This window comes from Engystomops pustulosus, chromosome 2, assembly GCF_040894005.1.
Source record: "Engystomops pustulosus chromosome 2, aEngPut4.maternal, whole genome shotgun sequence".
Classification (NCBI taxonomy): domain Eukaryota; kingdom Metazoa; phylum Chordata; class Amphibia; order Anura; family Leptodactylidae; genus Engystomops; species Engystomops pustulosus.
Genome location: NC_092412.1, coordinates 209,595,474 through 209,618,834, shown reverse-complemented (window position 1 = coordinate 209,618,834; position 23,361 = coordinate 209,595,474). Strand labels below are relative to the sequence as shown.

The 23,361-nt window shown below is 41.1% G+C and overlaps 1 protein-coding gene across 1 annotated transcript in view; it reads left to right on the top strand.

Moving 5' to 3' along the window:
* MAP3K15 (mitogen-activated protein kinase kinase kinase 15) overlaps positions 1-23,361 on the top strand; it is an 85,012-nt gene that overhangs the window by 7,889 nt on the left and 53,762 nt on the right. Inside the window, exon 2 of the mRNA XM_072137955.1 lies at positions 22,105-22,244. Coding sequence (XP_071994056.1) covers positions 22,105-22,244 — 140 coding nt within the window. The remainder of the gene's footprint in view (positions 1-22,104; positions 22,245-23,361) is intronic.

Sequence of the window (23,361 nt, the reverse complement as noted above, 5' to 3'; positions counted from 1 at the left end):
AAATTTTTTACTGATAATTGAAAGCTCAAAATAATACGCAAGTAACTGTATTTAAGTTGAAACGGATATGCAAATGGGACAAGACCCTCCCTGTTTTCAATAAAATGGGTTTCAAAGCGCAATTCAACCGGAATGTGTGATAGCAGTCATAACATTGCCCAATTTTTTCATTAGATACAGCTATGTGCCCCCCCCCCCCCCACAGCTATCGGCCCTGGCAATTGCCGAGTGCTAGTGCCGGCCCTGGCTGTATGAATATTATAACCCCTACAAGTGTCCCTTCTGTCCGCTTTCAATTGGCCCTAGTGTACATGTGTATTTAGAGCAGGACCAGATTTACAAGGTGAAGGTATACCCACCGAGTATAAAATTCGGTGGGTAGATCGTGTGGCCATGGGTCCCCCAGGAGTCCACCCAAATCGCCCATATTATAATCCACTACTGACACTTGAAAGGATCTACAGTTTTCTACTTTATTGGTTTCTTTTAATGAAACCCCACGTTGGAGTGCAATCATGGAGTGCACCTACGCTAGGGAACCTCGCCAATTAGCCTTTACGCTCCGGCCACTTACACAAAATGGCATCTTTACGCTATTTTCTGCTCCCAAGCACTCAGCACACCCAGTCAACCCAATTCTTGTCAGGGAAACCAAACGCCTCAGAATCCCAGACCCTACACCCCATGCACGCACAGCCCAGGGGGCACACAACCACGCTATGTACCCCTTACCACTTAGGCCCCTTTCACACTTGCTTTGCAGATCACGTCAGAGTTTGATCAGGGTGCGATCAGTGTTTGGTCAGAGTTTGTTCAGTGTCTCAGTTTTTCATGTGCGTTTTCAATGCAATTTCAATGCAATTTCAAAGCGTTTTTCACGCGCAGGTAATGGACTCAGGACTGAGCTCTATCTTTTCTATGGCAATTGTTGCGTGAAAAACGCATTGCACTTGCAAGTGTCTCAGAGTGCAATGCGTTTTTGATGCATCTCCATAGACTTGTATGTTGCGTTTTTCACGCGCGTGAGTTGCAAAAGTAGAGCATGTCGAGATTTAAACGCGCGTTTAAAAAAACGCACATGTGTGCGTGAAAAAAAATGCAAGTCTGAAAAGACCCATTGATTACAATGGGTCAGAGTGCAATGCAAGTTCTGCACGTCAAAAGCACGCGCAGAAAACGCACGTGAAAAACGCCAGTGTGAAAGGGGCCTTACGTGCCTATGAAATGCTACTGCACAGAGCCACTCTGACACAGTCACAAGCTCACACTTATCACAGCTACCACCACAAGACACCAACACCAGGGCCGCACACACTTGGTGCCAAGAGTCTGAATCCATTAACAATTTTATTCATGTCACAGAGACAAAATCTGTATCAGGGTGGGGTTTGCCTGGTACATACAGTCGGTGTTAATTATGTTATTTTATAAGGGATTTCCTCTGGGGAAAAAAGTGCCTTGTAAGCCATAATTTATTACAGTTACCTTATCCCCTTATTCCCTACCCTGGATTTGCTTTCTTTCTTGGTTCACAGACGCTTTCCCTCCCCATCACACATCCTCAATCTTTCTCTGTCCCCAGTACAGCTTTCCTTTCTCTCCTCTTTGCTTCTTCACAACCCATTTGTTTTCCTGGTGACTGGGTATGATATCCAGAAAGTTTTATAGTAATATATATATTTTAAGTACACCTTGACAAATCCCCAGACACCCCACCAGTAACTTGCAGACTTGTCTTGGGAGTGTGGGCTTTATAACATGAAAGTATCTTATTGCATGAAAGGGTGTGGGACAAGTCACCTCCTGTCTTTTTACTCTGGAACAATAGACGACTATTCATATCATGGAGGAAACCATAAACTGCAACTATTTCTGGCTATAGAAGGCACAGTATAGAAAGTGGCTTCACATTGTTTTCTGTGTGTTCACATTCTAGTCTGCTATAACAGGAAAATTTAAATAATATAAAATAATAATACATAAAAAAATGTCTGAAGTGCTGAATCATTTCTTCCCCAAGGAACGCCCCTTTGACACAGGCTGGCATGTTGGTGATGCAGAGGGCACCCTGTATAAAATAATTAATTTACTACTCCACTTAGTATAGTAATGATGGTGTTTACCCTTTAAATTGCATTTTGCCAACTTTCGATTTCACAAGGTGTGACGGTAGATTTCACTGATTGTACTACATTACCTGAATGAATCTTGTGTATATTTACTACATTTCTGCTCTCTATATGTATCAATCAGGGCAAGTCTTTTACCTGTACAGGCAGTTCTTTAGGTTTGTACTGAAGTTGAATTTGTATGCAGTAAAAAAGTTTTTTTGTCCCAGTGACATTTGCCTTTTCAAAAATATATGCTGTCATGAGAATAAGGATTATAGATTCATTACAGACACCTTACAGCTAATCATTGCAGCCTATGACTAAAGTAAAGCATCCAGAGAGCTTCACCAGAGATCACAGAGTGCAGAGAGGTCCGGCTGTAACTGGGGGTTGTCTGTTAGTCGGGTGAAAGTACAGGTGCACCGTGCATGCATCTGTTATGTGCATGGCTCTGGTGTGATGGAGAGCTATCCAGCCCTGCACTGGCACCTGCGCGGTGCACCTGTAGGGCCGGCCACGGACATGCACGACAATGCCAGACTTACAGACGGACTGCGCATGCGGGGAATTTCGCTGATGCTTCGTCCTGATGTCAGGACGAAGCATTAGCGAAACGCGCGTCGGGGTGTACCTGCTCGGCCTTCCTCCTGACTGCCCTCTCCTTGTTGTTACTATGCCTGCGGGTAAGTGCAATATGTAAAGCCATTAACTGTATACACCGGAAGGTACCTCCGGGGTATTGAATAGGCTGGAACTGTATTGCTATCTACCCTCTTTTACCTCACTGGCCCTATTGCTGGGCACTGTCACTAACATCTTTATTCTACTTGACATGTCTTTACCTATGAGGCTTTAGAAGGAGGGGGGCCGTTTTGGTATTCTGGGTGGTCCCAACTGTCATCTGGGACACCTGGTTCCCCTGGTATATTTTTAACATGATCTGTATATTGATATGTGTTTGACTTGGAATATTAAGAATAAAAATATATCTATTTTTTCAAAGTAATGAATTGTCTAGCTCTTTTTTCTCTGATGTTAACTATTTAAACTGTTGAGAGCTGTGTTTGTGCACTCTACACTATTGGTTTTGGTTTTGACACAATCTAGTCTTGTCTGTTTTTCACAGATCACTATAGTTTACAAACATCAGTGAAAAATGCCACATGGATGCACCATAGCCATGGAAAATGGATTGAAAAGTTCAGTTTTTTTACACCTGATAATTGGCTTGGTTGTGTGAAGAAAACTCTTACACAGTAAAAGCTTGTACAATACCATACAGCATAGAGCGCCTGTATTTTTCTGTTACAAAGCCATAGGCACTGCACATGCCATAGTGTTGTGAAACAGTATAAAGTTCTGCACCTTCATCCTAAAATGTCCAGTGGGACATCAGAGCTATTTTGTTTTCATTGATTACCATATATACTCGAGGATAAACTAGCCCGGATATAAGCCGAGGCCCTTAATTTTAGCAAACCTATTGACTCACGTATAAGCCTATAGTGGGAAATTGATTGGTCATAGCCTCCCTCCAGTATATAGCCAGCTAGCCCCCTACCCCCCCAGTATATAGCCTGCCAGCCCCATTATAGAGCTTGCCGGCCCCCAGTTTATAGCCTGATCGCCCATGCCACAGTATATCGCCTGCCAGTTTGCCAGCCCCCTGCCTGCCCCAAGTATATAGCCAGCGCAGTCTATGCCCGCAGTATATAGCGAGACAGCCCTCTTCCCCAGTACATAGCCTGCTAGCCCCCAGTATATAGCCCGCCAGCTCATGCCCTAGTATATAGACATCCAGCCCATTGTCCCAGTATATAGCCTGCCAGTTCCTTGTCTGATAGGTTCTGGTAGGTTTGTTCTTAAGTTGAGTTTGTATGTAAGTCGTTGCATACATTATAATTGTAACCCCAGTCAAAAATGTTTTAGGTCTCTGTGACAATTGGATTTTAAAAATTTTGGATTGTCATAAGAACTAGGATTAACAATAAAGCTTCATTACAGACACCTGTGATAACTGTTATAGCTGTTTATTGTAGCCTAAGGATAAAGTACAGTAAATTACCAACATCTAGAGGTCTGTTTGTAACTAGGGGTCGTCAGTGAGTCGGGTGTTCTTAAGTAGAAGAAGAGGACCCGCAGGGGCGTCAGGTGAGTACTAAGTTTATTTTTCAAATTGCGCTGAAAAAGTCTGCTTATAAATACTATATGATACAGTATATCAGTGACAGAAGTTGAGTGTGGACCAGAATATATGGAAATTGTATTTTGAAGCCATATACAATTATCTAACCATGTATGATATATTTTTAGTCTTTCAGTTATACGTTTCCTTCTGGATAAACTCCTGGCTAAAATGTCTGCTGCAAAACTATAAGTGTGAATCAAGTCATAGAGATGTATTTACCGTATTTACTCAAGTATAAGCTGAGGTACCTAATTTTAACACAAAAAACCTATTTAACGTATTGACTGGAGTATAAGCCTAGGTTGAGAAATGCATTGGCAACAGCCTCCACCCAGTATATAGCTAGCCAGTCATCCAGCACTTGGCCCCAATATAGCCAGCAGCCCCTGCCCCCAGCATATAGCCAGCAGCCCATGTCCCCTGGTACATAGCCAGCAGCCCATGTCCCCCAGTGTATATACAGCCCGTAGCATAAAGCCAGCAGCCCCATAGTATATAGCCAGCATCCCCCTAGTATATAGCCAGTAGCCCATGCCCCCTATTATATAGCCAGCAGCCCCTTGTCCCCTAGTATATAGCCAGCAATTGCCCCCTAGTATATAGCCAGCAGCCCCCTATTATATAGCCAGCTCCCTGGCGGTATATAGCAAGTATCCGGGGAATATAGCAAGCAGCCCACTAGAATATAGCCAGGTGCCCCCTAGTATATAGCCAGCACCCCTTAGTATATAGCCATCAGCCCCATTGTATATAGAAAAATCCCTGCCCCATAGTATATAACCAGCAGCCCCCTAGTATATAGCCAGTAGCCCATGCCCCCTAGTATATAGCCAGAAGCCCATGTCCCCTAGTATAGAGCAAGCAAGCCCCTGGTATATAGCCAGCCCCTTGCCCCCTAGTATATAGCCAGCCCTTTGCCCCCTAGTATATAACCAGCCCCTGCCCCCTCATATATAGCCAGCCCCCGAGTATATAGACAGCAGCCCCTACTATATAGCCAGCAGCCCCCTAGTATTTAGCCAGCCCTGCGCTGTTGCCCCATATACCATGACTTCAGCCGCTTGCTGACATCATAGTGTGTGGCGATGGCAACGTACACACTATGATGTCAGCAAGACCTGAGGGGATTTTTCAGCACATTTTTTATATAGGGTATTTATTTTAACATTGATATTTATTTGACCACAAATCTCCATGCCCATTATAAATTATCAGAATCCTTACCTATTTACCCAGCACTGTTTTACAGCACGGATTAAATCGGATGAGATGACACTGCCCTGGCACAAATTTAGGTGACACAGTGCATTCTTCATTCGTTGTTTTCATACACTAATCCTGCACAGATCTTATTTTATCTTGTCTGTTTTATTTCCATGTCAATAAAGGGCAACAACAGCTTGTTCATACGGCACAAACATAGACTGGGAGGAAACAAAGCTGCTTACATAAAGCATAAACACTTCCCACCGTTTTTTTATTATGCCTTAATGTCAAGAGACAAGTCTACTATGATTAGTTACGTGTGTTTTGACTAAATAATTTACAATAAAAATAACAATTTAGGAGCAATTTTCCTAAGAACCATGTGTTTCGATGTTCTTTCCTCCTTGAAATGTATCTATAATTTGACATAGGTGAGTGTTAATATGCCCCGTGTCAATAAGACCCAGTTCATACCACTTCATGCTTTTCGTTCTGTCCACATTGGAGCACATTGATTATACAAATGTCAAAAATCTTGTCAGAATCCTCTAATAAATACATTAGAGGTTGCCCAAATTACTATACTTGTTTGAGACAATGCCAGTTAGAGTGCCCACGTCTTGGTTGGCTAGAATCCAAAGTCAGTCATGACTGCAAGTACCTCAAATGGAGGCCTTGCCTTCCCTGACTTGCAACTGTACTTTCTCAACCCATCTCAGACATATAACCTCCTGGACCATGCTTCCAGCATACAATAGATGGACTGAACTAGAGAAATTCCACCCAGCCACTTTGATTTGGGGTCCTAAACACGAGGCAGCTCCTTCTACTCTTTTAGGGCCTATGCAATTTACCAGAGAGATCTGGCTCAAACGTAGAGTCAAATTACAATTAGCTATGCCCTGAACCCCACTAACTCTAATCCTCTTCACCCCAGATCTCTCCAATAGTGTGTCCTATTTCAGCCTTGGTTCCAGGCCTAATTATTTCAGATAAAAGATTTTATAGACGCCCACACAAGGCAGATCCTCTCATATCCCACACTAGTATAGAGACATCCCGATCTAACAGGAGGGCTTTTCTGTTATCAACAGATCAGACATTATACTTATATATATTTACTTTCCATTTTAGGATCCAAGACCACCTTTGAGCTATTATTTGCCAGTGGTCCATGCACTAAAGGTCTGATCTCCAGTATTTATAGTATCCTTAACTCCCCCACTGTAACCTGCCTGCCGACACATGGGTATATGAATAGGTGGGAATCTTAGCTGGGTAGGCATTTTTCATTGGAACAATGGCAGATCATCTGGACCAGAGCAAAGAAAGCCTTTGTCAACTCCCTTTCAACCTTTAAGGAAAATCAAATGAAAATACTCATGACCTATAGAAGGCAATGGACGCACAGAGCGATACTGTGCCACAAACGTGCGCCGTACAACTCTGTACACAGGAAAAAGATTGGACATCCTATCTTTCCCTGTGTTATGGGCCGTACCTAATGCATTTCAATGGAGAGGGGAGGGGTCACCCCTCCTCTCCATCGCCGCTGACGTATGCCCGCCCCAGCTGTAGCTTTGTAGACATACGTCAGTGTAAATGCAACTTAAGAATGTACGGGGTTCGAGGGCCACGCTGCTCTTGTCCTTACTGTGGCTAAGTGTTTAATCTCTGTATTCTGGAAGAAATCCATTCCATCCTTAACTATGGATCTATATGTATGCATCAAGGACATGAGGCTAATGAAGCACTTGACTGCTCAAATGAACAATCAGATGGATGCTATTTAGTGCTTTATGGGATCTCTGTTGCACAACACACGGACTTGGATAATTGTGCCGTCTGCTTAGTTTTTTTCTCTCCCTCTTTGTACTAGACTTGAGACAGGAATATTTGTTTTATGTTTTTGTTTCTTACCATGTTCCATATGTTATTTTTCTACTTAGAAACATGCTATAACATATTCTATATATATGAGCAATGTTTTTGATGTGATCGAGATTGTATGCCCTGACACATGCCTTCTTTTTGCCCTTGATAGGGCTGATGAAAATAAAGAATTGATAAAAAAAGAGGTTGTCCGGAAAAACTTGGCTGCATTCTTCTAAAAACAGCACCTCACCACAACTAAGTTCAATTAATTTCTATATAACAGAGCTGCAATACCGTCACAAGCCATAATCAGGTGTAGTGCTGTTTACGTAAGAAAGCAGCCATGTTATCAACCTATGGATAACCCCTTTAACTGACCTTAATGAAAGCCATCCATATTCACAAATATTTATACGCAACCTTTACTGGGGCAGGAGACGGGAAGCAATCAGTTTAACAATAATACCAAACCTAAATCAGTATGCGAGCTAACTGTGACACCACAGAGTAAAAACCAACATGAAATTCCTGAATTAATTTTTCATTAAACCCTATTACACAAGATCATCACAAAGACTTTTGTATTTATGAGATGATAAAATCTTGGAATATGTGGATGCCCTACTCCTGCTATTGCATTCTGTAAGAGATGTAGACCATATGGAATTTCTTTCTCTAGCCCTCTAGGTGCACGGTGCCACACTGTCTAATCCAGACCAGTGACGTCCACCTAACTTGCAGAACGTAACAGCACTAGGATAAAAATTCCAAGTGTTGCAGAATTAATGGAGCGACACCTATGAAGGGAAGCAAAGAGTTGAGGTTGATGGACATGTCGAAATGTCCTCTTTAAATCTGTATACTTACAATTATCTACAATTCCCAGTCATCCGGCTTTACTCTATGTGGGACATTTATCGTACATTGGTTCCGGCTTCCTGATGTGTTTGGTGTCGGGCTGCACAGGTGTACTACCAGCAACCATTCCGTTTAGGCTTGAACAGTCACAGACTATAGCGAAAATGAATGAGCAGGAATTTCCCTCTATGTCTATATCACAATTCTAAAACCGGGCCCCATCTGTCAGTTCACCCCCTTATGATGACAAGTCCAATCTTACAGTTATTAGTAGTTAGCAAGCATTGCATACATCCTTAGCCACTGAGCAGCTACTAGGACCACAATTCTCATCTTTAAAATGACGTGGTGGGACCATACGTAGTTCTCAATTCCATAGATCTAAAGCTATATGCAGCTGAATTGCCAATTGTTGGCTGGATTTAATAAAAATAGTCTTTATACATATATAGTGCCATCATATTCTGTAGCACTTTACAAATCATATGGGGCATATACAAAATAAAATATTACATTTAGTAGTACAGTCATATGGAACAATAGGAGTGAGGGTCTATGAAGATGAGGGGGTAAAACAGGTGTAAGAGCTTGTATAATGGTACAGCCATTCTTTACAAGGGAACGGTATAAAATAATTTAATAAATAAAAACGCTGCTGCTAGAACCAGTCATCAGCCGCATCTTATATACAGAGTTCATTTAAGAATATAAGCTATTGGGGATTTTGAGGATTATTGTATGAATAAATTTAGCTCATCTTCAGTGATTTTTACAAGTTTTGACTTTGATTTTATTTATACATGACAAAGCTATAACTTCACCTGACCACTAGGGGTGCTGCTGACCAGAAGCCCTGAGATGCAAAAAAGGCTATTGTAAATGCAAAGCATACATTTACAGCACAAGTGTTATTTAATAGAGGACTTAGAAGATGAATTCTGCCGGTAACCATTGTCACAATACAGTTTTGTTTTACCTTGTAACATTAAAACAAAAAGAAGCAAGACAAATATACATACACAATTTAATAAAAAAAAGCTCTGCCTATTTAAATTTGCCATAGGCGTTGTATTCCCTCAGGACTAAACATATCAAGTATCAAAATTGCTCGCACAGAAAAGAAAAATTATTTTAACAGTTTATTTTGGAATTGATTTGCAATTTTAAGAGCACATTTAACTAAAGAGACAAAATAAGGAGAGAAAATAAGTTGTTTTTGCCTTTCTTAATTTTAGGCATTGACTTTTTTCTGTTGCGGTTTTCTGTTATCCTGTGAGAGACCCCTCAAGGTGCCTCCACACACCTACGGTATTCCTGCAGATTTCACACTCAGATTTTCAGTATGATAAATCTGCAGCGTCACACAGTCGTGATCTGCAACGCAAGTGTGAAAGGAGCCTTAGAGTAATAACTTTTACATCAATAGCATAAAGATACAAATTAATATTCTGGCTCATCACAAGAAAGTCCACAGCAAACCTAGTGATGTTTAATCTTTTCTTACGTTATACTATATAAGAGAATGTTGGACACCTTATACTGATGGTAAATGGATGTCCTGTTCACAATTACTCTCAATAGACTTGCAGGCAATGATGGATATTTATCAGGACCACTGCGCACCGCCAGTGGCGCAGAGGCCCTGAAATAATCGCAAATGATAGCTTATTGCTAGCTTTTGCGATTATTTTCCCCAATCCGCCACCTTCACGCCAGTGGGGCGTGAAGGGGGGGGCGCGGCCGGCCGAGCGGGGGGCGCGGCCGGACTGGAGTGGGCCGGCGCGGGGCGTTACTGTCCCCGCGCCTGCGCACTCGCTGCTGCCGGCGACTTTTCAAACGTGAAAAGTCGCCGGTTGCGTTTTTTTCTACGCCAGGCCCTGCCTGGCGTGGATAAACGTTGCGCTACTGGCAGCCCAGGCACGAGCGCCAGCGTATGATAAATATCCCCCAATGTCTCCTTCTATCATGGATTTGCTATTTGCAAATGGAAAAAAAGGTTGCAGTTTGCTTTATTTTATTCATTTATATATAACTCTAAATAGTGATGCACATTGTCAACGCCAATGTCAACTGAGGCCTTAACCACTTTAGGACGCAGCCAGTTTATAGCTTAAGGCTCAGACCCAATTTTTGATTTCTGACCTGCGTCGTTTTTTATGGTTATAACTTTTGAACACTGTTATTCATCAAAGCGATTATGAGATAGTTTTTTCCTCATGTTGTACTTCAGTTTAGTGGTAAATTAGGACTGGTAAGTTTTGAGTTTATTTACAAAAAAAAGAAGAATTTATGAATTTAAAAAAAAAATTGCCATTTTCGAAATTCAAAATCACCACGTTTTCAGGCAGATAGATTTACCACCTAAATAAGTTGCTGAATAACAGTTCCCATATGTCTTCTTTACATTTTCATCATTTTTGAAATGTTTGGATACTTTAACGTCACGCGGCTTACAAATCGAATATCGGTTTCCGTATTTTCAGAATTTACTATTTTGGGGATAATTACTGTTTTGAATGAAATTTTAACAAGTTTCACAAGTACAGAGACCCACGACATGTGGCTGTTACTTGTTCCCCGTATAGCCTAATAATCATGTTCTCTTTATTCTATGAGTCAATACGATTACAGGAATACCAGGCTTTGCAGATTTTTTATTATGTTTTACAAAATTTGCCAAATAAAACCCTAATGTGGGGAAAAATCTATCATTCTTGATTCGCTGTCCAAGTGGCTTAACATTTTTACTTTTTTGTCTACAGAGCTGATTGATGGTTTGTTTTTTGCTGGACCTGTACTTTGCAACAGTATCATTCTGGAGTACATATTTTTTTTGATCACTTTTTATTGCATTTTTTGTGGAATTGGGGGGGAGCGGCAATCATGGGGCAGAGACCCCTGGCAGGCACATTAATTGCTGCGGTCGTGCTGACTGCGGAATTTAACGTGTTAAACACCCAAGAGCTCAATCTGACTCGACTTGGGTGTTACCCAAGTTTGTCCGCGGTATATTACCGCTGACACCCCGCGCCTCCCGATGCCGGCTCGGCTCCGGTGCAGAGCGGAACTAGCATTGGCTCAGCGCTGTACTACAAGCTTTTGTATGATAAATTGCTATTCTAATGGACTACAGTGGGTGCAAAAAGTATTCTGACCCCTTTAAACTTGACACTCTTTATTTCATTGCATCCAATTGGTAAGATCAAAAAAGGGTTTTTTTCTCATTAATGTACACTCTGCACCCAATCTTGAGAGAAAGAAAACAAAAATCTAGTAATTTTTGCTAATTTATTTAACAACAAAAACTGAAATATCACACGGTTAAGTATTCAGACTCTTTGCTGTGACCCTCATATTTAACTAACATGCTGTCCATTTCCTTCTGATCTTACTTGGATCTACTCCTTCATTGGAGTCCAGCTTTGTTTAATTAAACAGACTAGACTTGACCTATCTATTTAAGACCTCACAGCACACAGTGCATGTCAAAGCACATAAGAATCATGAGGTCTAAAGAAATGCCCAAGGACCTCAGACAGAATTGTGTTAAGGTACATATCTGACAAAGGTTAGAAAATAATTTTTGCAGCACTCAAGATTCCTAAGAGCATAGTGTCCTTCATAATCCTTAAATGGAAGAAGTTTAGGGCAACCACAATTCTTCCTTGACCTGGTCAAAAGCCAAACTAAGCATTAGTGAGAGAAGAGCCTTGGTGAGAGACGTAAAGAAGAACACCAAGATCCCTGTGGACATGCTCCAGAGATGCAGTAGGGAGATTGGAGATCCCTCAAAGTGAACTACCAGTTCACCCTTCACCAGTGAGGGCTTTACAGCAGAGAGTGCCGATGGAAGCCTCTTCTCAGTGCAAGACATATGGACGCCTTCATACAGTTAGCAAAAAACATATGAAGGACTCCCAGACGATGACAAATAAGATTCTCTGGTCTGATGAGACGAAGATTGAACTTTTTTGTGTTCATTCTAAGCGGTATGCGTGGACAAAACAATCCTGCAACTTTATGTTGTGGGGGTGTTTTTCAGCTGCAGAGACAGGGCGACTGTAAATGCAGCCAAGTATAGAGATATCTCAGATGAAAACCTCTTCCAGAGTGCTCTGGACCTCAGACTGGGACAAAGGTTCACCTTCCAACAACACAATGACCCTAAGCAGACAGCTAAAATAACAAAGCAGAGGCTTCAGAAAAACTATGTGACTATTCCTGACTGGCCCAGCCAGAGCCCGGACATAAACCCAATTGAGTATCTCTGGGCTGTCCACCATTGTTCACCATCCAACCTGAGGGAACTGGAGAGGATCTGCAAGGAAAAATGGCAAAGGATGTCCAAATCCAGGTGTGAAATACTTGTTGGTTCATTCCTAAGAAAACTCATGGCTGTACTAGTTCAAGAGGTGCCTCACCTTAATACTGCGCAAAGGGTCTAAATACGTATGGCCATGTAATATTTCACTTTTCCTTGTTTAATAAATTAGCAAAAATATCTACATTTCTGGTATTTTGTGTCAAGATGGGGTGCAGAGTGTACATTAATGAGCAAAAAAAGAACTTTTTTGATCTTACCAATTGGCTGCAATGAAACAAAGAGTGAAAAATTTAAAGGGGTCTGAATACTTTCTGTACCAACTGTATTAGTTCACATTTAATTATATTTCAGTTCCATGGTTTTTTCTCCTATTTGTCTGGAGGGATGATTAGTGTGGGTGTACATTACATACCGAGCTCTCTGTGGCTTATAGAAGGCATGTCTCAGCTTGTTACATGTCTGCTGGAAATCTGACTTATGTAAAAGCAACTAAAATGTACATCAAGGAGCTTATAATGAGTTCACCTTGAAGGAGATGTCTTCTAATACATGGGTAGCATAGGCTAATTTTAAAGGAAACCTACGAATTCAAAATGGTCATTTTGACCTAAACATACCTTTACCTTGGGGTATGTAAGCTAATGCTGGAGGTGGTCTTGTTAAGGCAGATAAATCCGCATTTTCTCCAAAAAAATCTATTTTTACACTAATCAAATGACCCCATTCGTCGCACCAGGACGCTTGGTCACGATCATAAGAATGCATGCGCCTTGCGTGTGTAAAACTGTTCCCCCTACCCTCTCTCCCTTGCTCCCGAGGAGCCGGTGACGTCACCGAGCTCTCGGAAAGCACTGGCGCATGCGCACTGTATCTTAATTTCGTACCTCCGCAATACAAAGCGGACAGCCGTGTGTAATGAAGATACAGTGTCCGAGAGCTCGGTGACGTTACCGGCTCTTGGTAGCAAGGGAGGGAGGGTGGGGGGAACAGTTTCAAACATGCAAGGCGCGTGCATTCTTATGATCGTGACCAAGCGCTGAGCGTCCTGGTGCGCCGAATGGGGTAATTTGATTAGTGTAAAAATAGATTTTTTTGGCGACACTGCGGATTTATCTGCCTTAACAAGACCACCTCCAGCATCAGCTAACATACCCCAAGGTAAAGGTATGTTTAGGTCTAAATGGCCATTTTGAAATGGTAGGTTTCCTTTAAAGGAAACCTACCACTTAAAAGTGGTAGGTTTTACACACATATACATGGCACCAGCTCATATTTTTGTTAGGAGAACAAAGCCCCTATCGCCGATTTATAAGTTATATTAACTTATAACTCGGCGCACCGCACTTGGGCACGGATGAAGTGCTGGAGAGCTGGTGACGTCACCGAGCTCTCCGGCACAGAACCAAAAATAGAAAAATAAAATATAGTGAGTTTGTGGGCTTATTTATGTAAACATTTTGAATATGTAGCAATTTTTATGTTGCTCACTGCACTTGATATAAACTAGATTTATCAGTGTCAACATTTTACACAAATGTCTTAAATTGTCGCAGTATTACTTCAGTATGGAGATGTCATGGAAAGTGGAGTAACACTTCACGGCAGATGTTCAGGACCTTGTACAATGTTTAAAGAGAACCTGTCACCCCGAAAATGACCCCCACAAAATGTGCCCCCTCCATACTCCTCACCTCAGCCCCTTTCTCCCCAGACAGTTTTTAAAAAAAATGTATTTGTGTTAAATTGCTTTAAAGCGATCCGACCTCTTACTAAATAAGAGGTCAGATTCTCCTATCTTGTGGCGGCTTCTCCATGCAATGTTGCCGGCTTCTCCTACAGGTCCCCGCAGACAGGGGGCGTGGAGGGGGTGTGTCAGCCGGCCCCCTAATGAATAAGGCCGACTGCCCGGCACAACATAGGAGAATCCGACCTCTTATTTAGTAAGAGGTCGGATCGCTTTAAAGCAATTTAACACAAATAAATTTTTTAAAAAACTGTCTGGGGAGAAAGGGTCTGGGGTGAGGAGTATGAGGGGCACATTTTGTGGGGGTAATTTTCGGGGTGACAGGTCCTCTTTAATTATTTTGGTACAAATTACTAAAAAACGAACTCAAGTAAAAACCAAAACAAAACTATGGGGGACATGTATCTTTATTTTGACTTGTGTTTCTTTCTGCACATTTTTTTAATTTTTCTTTTGTGTTTTTTTGAGAGTATGTGCACATTTTGTATTGCTGTGTTGCTTATGTATCTTTACAAGACACCCTCTTTACCCTTTATTTTTGAGAACATTTTAGGCACAAATCGAAGTACAACTGACCCCTTCTTACTTCCACAAGTGTGTCTAAAATGTCACAAAAAATAAAAAAATGTGCAACTTAATACACAATAAAAACAAAACACATGTTTTTAAGTATCTCAGACTGAGATATATAAGAACACACAAGTGTTTCGATAGAAGAAAACAAAAGAGCGGAAATACAATGATACATGTTTCTTTTATGTTTTGAGGTAGTGCACATTTGTATCATTTTATCACTTTATCAATGCTTGCACAAAAGATTATTGCATCCACATCTATTCACTACATACATACACTTATGCACACACATTTAGGTACTGATATATACACTGATATATTCACAGATCTATCCCAGTAGCTCATGACCTGGATCACATGAGGAAAGTACACCGCAGGAATTAGAGATGAGAGATCCCTATTTCTGATGTCCCCTCCCTCTCCCCCGACATTCATGTTCATAGTACCGATTCGGGCTATGTACTGTTCTATGTTCTGTGGAAAATGTTCGCTGTTATATACATTTTATGGTATACAGTGTGCAGCATAATATTTATGTATAAAATAGTGCATACCCTTCATTTTTTAGTGCGTGAGGTGTGATGCTGGGGCCTCCTGACACTATGGGCCCCATGGCAGCTGCTGTGTCTTCTATCACTGTAGTTACACCCCCTGTTACCTGCACTAAGTATGTAGAAGTGTCTATTAATAAAATGGATCATGGCATGCCATAGACATATGTATTCTAAGCCCTGCCTGGCGTAAAAATAAAGCAGCGAGTGCGCAGGTGTGAGGACAGTAATGCTCCTCGCTAGCATTTGCAATTATCTCAGGGATTCTAAGCCACTGAAGTGGCACAGAGGCCCTGATAAATATCCACCATTGTCTGCATCTTTGTATGGTCAAAACTGTTAGTGGCCATCCCTTTAAAAATTAAAAATTTATTTTTATGGCCATCCCATAAAAATTTACACGGTTACCTTACTATGGTAAAATGGTTGTCATCATCAGGACTTCCTGTGACTTTATGTGTCCTGTTGGCTTCCTGCAGATGGAGGAGGCCGTGCAGTCATTACTGTGAGATTTAGCATAGCTGTGGTACAAAGGTATGAGCGCAACAGTCTCCTATAGCATTTTGGAAAAATAGATTTTAAATGGCTTATCAATGAGAGCATATACAGACAATGGGGCACATTTACTAAGGGTCCGCGGACCGCATTTCCGTCGGGTTTCCCAATTACTTCCGTTTTGCGCCTCATTTAAGAGGGTTTTTTGGCACACGTGATCAGATTTTGGCGCAACTGCTGACTTTCATGCAACACAAATGGGGGGGGGGTGGCCGTCAGTCAACCCTACTGATTCAGACTAAGCGCAGGATTTAGAATTCAAATTGTGTCGCAAGCCATGCACTCACATACACCAGAAAGAAGAAGGTGAACTCCGGCGGACCTGAGCGACACATGCAGGATCTCGGGGCATGGTACACTTCATCCTCATCGGAAAAAGCACCTCGTGGATCGCGCAGGGACCAGGTAAGTAAATATGCCCCAATGTGTGCCCAGATAGCAAAAGACATGAGTTAAAGTCCCTCAAACTTTATGTCATGGAGGAGGCTGTGCAGTCCTTACTGTATTCATACCCCCTCCTTGATAACCACATTTCACGCGGATGTCCTTGGCACATCCTTCAAACTGCAAATGGTTATCATGGAAGGGACATATATACAGTAATAACTGTATGGCCTTCATCACCCCTCGAAAGTCAGACGGACACGGTACTTCACAGGAAGTCCCAGCACCTACACAGAAAATGTTTGTATTAGTCACTAGCCCTTTTAAGGGCCTTTAACTTATGTATTTTACCATCTAAGCGCACATAGTCTATGTAAGCTCTCATTGATGAGCTATTGAAAATCTAATTGTGTTTAATGCCAAAAGAGCCCGTTGTGTTCATACTTTTGTTCCACAACCATGCTAAATGTATGACTCTTTCAGGCATTCCCCTGGCTTTTCGCCTATGTTCCTTAGTGCAGACATCACTGACACCGTACCCTGGCTGCAATGGCAGATGACACTCACTTCTCACACACAAAACACATTGGTTTATTCTCTGACCATCTGAGATTTTTAAATTATTTGTGCAAAAAAGCCTACTCTGTTCTAGATTGTAATTGGTGGCCCCATGAAGAGGGTCAGTCTAGTTATGTAGACACAGTTGAGCAATTTGAGGTTTGTTGTAATCTGTCTCTCTGGAAAATGTTGTAGCCTCAGGATCATGTCTGTTTAACCATTTAAATGTCATGGACAGAAGACTTGGTGACATGCAATAATGTTGTACTTATACCACCCAAATGTTCTTGTGTGCTGCCTGTTTATTATCAAGGTGCCTCTGGAAGGAGCTCATGTCACCATCTGAGTTTAACCTATTAGATTGTGTCAGCTTTTGGTGGAATAGAACAATGAACCTCTATAGCACTGATGGCGAACCTTTTAGAGACCGGGTGCCCAAATTACAACCGAATCCTACTTATTTACCATGAAGTGCCAACATGACAACTTAAACAGTAACTTATTGCTCCTTGTTCTTCCACAGCATTCAATCATATTGGCCCCCTGAGGCCACCAATATAGTTGAAAGCAGGAGGACAAATTCGGACATTATTGTAGCTTCTCTCCAGTGTCTCTCTGTACAAGAAGAATCATGGGGCCAGAAAGGGGACCTCAAAAGATAATCTTGACTTTCTCACTCTTCCTGCATTTCCAATCAGTCAAGGATGTGTCACCTTAAAATAACATTGAGAACTGCAGGAATATTTTGGTCCTGTCTGATGAATCTATCCTAGGGTGACAGCCTGGGTGCCAACAGAAGGGGTTCAGATTGCCACCTCTGGCACCCGTGCCAAAGGTTCGCCATCACTGCTCTATAGGATCACATTAACTTGTGGTACTAAAAATGTTTTATTGATATCCTCTGTTCAATCAATCCTACTTCTGGGACCCCCCACTAGTCATGAGAATAGACGTTGAGCAATCGGCACACTGCTTGGCTTTTACTGGGACCCAAATTGTTAGTGAATGGGAGTGCTGCTCCACCCATTACTGAGAATGGGCCCCTGTCCTCTGGATTGTTGGGGGATGGTTATCCATTTGTTCATATATGTGCAAAATTTGTAATAGGAAAAAAAAAATAAATAAAATTTGTGCCTATTAAGTTATTCTGTTATCCTGAAGGGGGTCGGCCAGCTCCAAAATCCACCCACATGTAAAACCAGCATTTTGTTGGACACTTTATTAGCTTCCCAGACATAGTTTTCCTGTTTCCTGTTTCCTGTTCAATTCTTTTGTCATTTTCAAGAAATTTCAGTTTTTATCTTTATGCAAATTAACTTTTCAGTGTCTTTGGGAATGAAAAGGAAACGCTTTTCGTCTTTGTTGAGATAATGTAGTATCATGAATGTAGAAGCAGTACACATAATACATAATAAGCCCTGAAAAAAAAAATTCTCTGTAGAACTTCCACAACTGGGTTTCTACCAGTAAAGAGGTGAGTGGTTCACACTGGGCAGTTCATGACATGCCACAGATGCCAGCAGTGTGGTAATAGCAGAGCCCTGTGCTGTCACAGATGATACATAATTAGGTCTATGAGGTTTGCATCACACCGCCTCAGTTACGTTACATTAGAATCACCTTCTCCTTCTGTATTAGGTTCTTCTATATTAAACAGTCCACACAATTTCTGTACAGTAAAATGCAGAGTCTGAAAATATTGGAAAATGAGAGATTATGTAATGCAGGGTTGTCTGGTTGTAATAAGGAAGGAAATTGGTAGATGGGTGTGGGGGAGGGGTTTTCGTTCTGCCTTCATGTTGGGGACTGATAAGGGGGAAGGGGACAGGCAAAGAACTTTTCAGATATTTGGTAAAAATAGATGTTGGTGCATCCTGTATGGATTCAAGTCACTGTACAATCAATGTGAATTCACTACTAACCACGTACATGTCAACTCTCTGCCGTATGTTTGCAGTGGAGCTGTCTACACTCAGTGGTAGTAAGGGAATGCTTCCTGCACCTAAATCTGGATTACAGCACACATTTCACATGCACAGCAGGTGCAGAGTCTGCATCCTTGTGCATGTACTATACCTTTGGGCCACTATTCTGGTAATTTTTTCCATCAATATTTGTAAGTCAAAAAGATTAGTGTAATTTATCTTATCTTTGACTTTCAAAGATTGATGCAAAATACTAATCAGAATGCTGCCACAAGGCTGGGAATTCATGGCGTTGCAAGTGTTTTAATTTTGATTAAAAATCAGCATTCACGCACACAAACATGAATTTTGGGCATGTGCTGTTGTTTCACGATCCTCTATTCATGGCAGTGTGAAACTGCACCAAAAACTGTAGAGCAGAGATTCTTTCCATAGTGTCCATTGTGTCCGAGTCACACGTGGTGCACCTAAACGCATACTTCAAATTGGCTCATCTCATACACACATACACACCTAGCTCTAGATCCCGGCACTGCCCGGTATAGGAAATAACAGCTGTTTGCTATGACAAAATAGAATGGGTTAACAAAAAATATTTTATATATATGTATATATCTCTCTTTCTGGACTGTCTCCCTGACCGTCTCTTTCAGTGCCTATCTTTGACCGTCCCTTTCACTGACTGTCTCTAACCGCCCCTTTCAGAGACCGTCTCTGACCGTTCCTTTCAGTGACAATCTCTTTTCAGTAACCGTCTCTGACCATCTCTTTTGGTAATCGTCTCTGAGCTTCGTCTACGATGGTCACTTAGTCTATGGGGAGATTTGTCACAAGTGTTTGAGAGCAGAACCAATCATAGCTTAGGTTTCATTTCTGAACAGCTGTTTATAAAATTATAGCTGATCCCTGATTGGTTTCCATGAGCAACTGGAACAGTTTTGCCTCAGACATTTCTGATAAATCTCTTCCTAACTCACACATAAGTTGTTTTATACTCATTGCCTATAGTAACCAATCAAAGCGCAGAGCTCATATTAATGACCTGTGGCATTACAGTAACCAACCACAGCTCAGCTTTTAACTGCCACAGCCGCAGCTCTTGGCTCCTGTATATGGTGGTTAATAAGTGTATTTTAGAAAGTGCCGGGTTAAAATTACAACTGTACATACGCATGTACACATACACTCGGCTTTATATATTAGATTGTCGAATACAGATACTGTATAACAGCATCCATAGTATGCTTCCAGTGACTGCATCCTACAACTTAGAAATCCTACTGCTCCGCTCTAGTTAACATTCTTTGCCTCAGAACAATTCCCAGGCTGTCTGCAAGATTTGTTGGGAAGAATTTTTGACTTATTTTCTCAAAGGAAGTGCATCTATTTATAAGAATTTGTGACCACTAGAATAAAATAAAATCTTAATGTAACACATCATGAATGCAGCTTTTTTGTTTTATAGAAGCAGATCTTCCCACATTTCCTGGCACATATCAGAATTTCTAATCAGAAAATGTATATACTATAAAAATAAATGTTTATGACACATGTTTTCCTTAAATGTATTTATTTTTAATGTTGGGAAGTAAGAGCTGCCAATTAAGGCCATTGTGTGAAGACTTATAGCCATTGACGCTCCACTAGGGGATTCTAAGAAAATATGCAAATAAGTACTACGGTACGGCGGGCATACATCGTGTGAATGTAGACTAAGGAGAACTCTTACTTCCAAACCCTAGCTACAAGCCTCTCACTCTGCTAAACCAGTTCCCTACGCTGTACTGGGGAGACCCAACCAGGTTGAAACAGTGCTGTCTACAGATGGGAGTCTGTTCCTTTTGGAATAGATATACTGGATTGGTTTTAATCCCACATCATGTCATAAGGCCTCTTGTAGGTCATTATTGATGTCAAGAGAGCTGTCTTACAAGGTAGCTAAAAGAGGCGTGGTTTTCCTTACCCCGTCCTGGAAAACATATTTGTAATGCAACATGTTTGTATTCCAACATACTGCATGGGATTTACTAATAACAGAATTGGAGGGACACATCATGCTTTTGTGCATGTGAGGCTCTTTCCATTTGTTTCTGTGGGAGTTAAAAAAAAAAAAACCCATCCAAGTACATATACTCGACTTGTGGAGCTCTCATGTGTGACCACCTCCCATCATTCCTAATGGCTGGGGGAGCCGGTCTCTGTCCTCTGTTTTTAGAATAGGGAGCACTTTCTTTTTTCATAGCTATCTATAAAAAAGTAAAAAAGGTCTTGTAAAATCTGCATTTAATGTTTATTTGCACAGCATTGACAAAAAGGCTGCATGCTGTTCTTTTTTTAACAGACAAAACACGGCTACGCTATTCAATGCAGATGCTTTTTTTAACAATCTTGTTCCAGTTTTTTTTTAAATACTCTGCAATACAGTATTACTTTCCACACTTTTACACATTGCAACCCTTAGGCGTCTAGATAAGGGAGATATAAGAGCAAGATGATGACCCCCTACGGTAGTTTTATGGGACTAATACGGCATGCACAACAACACCTCTGAGTGGAGGTTTAGCTTGGGTGCTTTATTGGTACAGCATTAAGAAGTTACCTGTGTAACCTGTGTAGAGGAAATTGGTTGCCAAAGAACAAACCGATTGCCCCAGGTTAAGCTGGATTGGCACCAACGACCTTAGCAATAAGGGTAGATGCAAATGGAGTTACCATTAATCTGAAAAAGGAGGTAGTCCGCCTCTGTTATAAAAAAAAAATAACTTGATGTGTGGATCCCTTCTTAGAATTTTTCCAGCCTTACCTTTGTCAATCAGCTTAGCTATCTAGATGACATATAAGCACCCTTTACTTTCTTATAAATGTAATGCATCAGGCTCTGACTGGCCCAGGATGAACAGGTAAATCTAGGTTTAGTGGACTCCCAAGCGCTGCAAGAGTCGTGTATGGCAAGCTAAGCTAACAGTATTTTATACAACATATTCAACATGCATCTGTATATTAATAAGGCTTAGTGAGGAAGTCATGTAGACACAAGGACCTGTCAGCAATTTACTGACAGGGCTCCCTGGACCCTAACACTAAAGGTCAAGGGCTAGGAAGCAAGCTACTGTACTAGCAAAGAAATTTGACTCCTCTATGGTTTAGGAAGTTTTGAATAGGTGTCAGATAAAATTTGCACGTTACTATACATTTTCGAGGATGCAATGGAATAATGTCTGACGATTATTAAACATCTTCCTGTTGTAGATGTTGCTGTAGTCGACATGAGTGACGTGGGAAGACAACCATCTCTTTTCTACCACCTTGGAGTACGAGAAAGTTTCGACATGGCAAATAATGTTATTATTTATCATGATACAGACCCGGATACATCATTATCTCTGAAGGTAAACATTGTTTTGTCCATTTTTAAAGGGAATCTACTACCTCCAACAAGTGTTATATTGTTGTAGAGAGATTCACTGTGATTTCAAACATACATTAATTATTTGAGTTTACGATGCCCAGGCAGTGTCCTCAGCACCTGGAGCACTGCTATTCCCACCTCAAACACTCACTCCATGCTTATCTGATGGAGAGTGGAGTAGCCCAGGCAGGATAGCGGTGCTCCAGGTGAGGAGAGCATGGCCTGGGTGCACTGACTGCCTCATTAGCACAGGGATTACTCTGGGAATATCTCAGAAATGGCATAATAGACACAATTAATAAAGATATGGTTGAACTCACAGTGAATTTCTCTACAACATACTGCCATCAGACTATAATGCTTGGAGGAGATAGTCTCTCTTTGCGATCATATTCAAACTCCCATAATGTTTCCATATTACAGCTGCAAATTTTGACCCAAATTTACTTAACTATGGGTGTTGTATGTCATATGTGTTTGATGTCATATGTTTGAGCAAATAGACTGTAGTCGGGTGAGATTTGTGGATGTAATATTGACCGTAGAACAAAGACATTTTACAACCATTTCAGTGCAGACCATTTTTAAAAATGTACTAAATGAAAAATTGTGTGTAAAAGCAACATAAAACCTGGGTGTATGCAGTTGAGCAAGAGGAATTATTAGGAAGATTTTATTGTTCTAAAAACCTTAAAAGTAATGTTCTTTACAGCAGCAAATTATTGCTATACCTTTGTAGCAGAAATGGAAAATGATTTGTTTTCCCTTTTTTGTCTCATATCCTGTCATGTACTGCCACTTTCAGGTACTTCATATGCCAGTACTTTGTGTCTGTAAAGAAAATTGCTATTCAGGCTTTTAAGCTCATACGATCCTCTCTGTATGAAGAGATGAACTATGTTGCAGTATTTGTCATAATGAATGTTCAGTACAAACTCACTTTCTTAAACATAGTATCATATAAAGTTCTGTGTGAAAGCCCTTAGGGGTGACTAGATCAACAGAAGATGAAGAAAAGAGGATCTCCTCCTGTGTTAGAGATCCATGTCCATGTCCAGAAGAGTGTTTTAGATTGTATTGCCCCTATTTTTAATTTT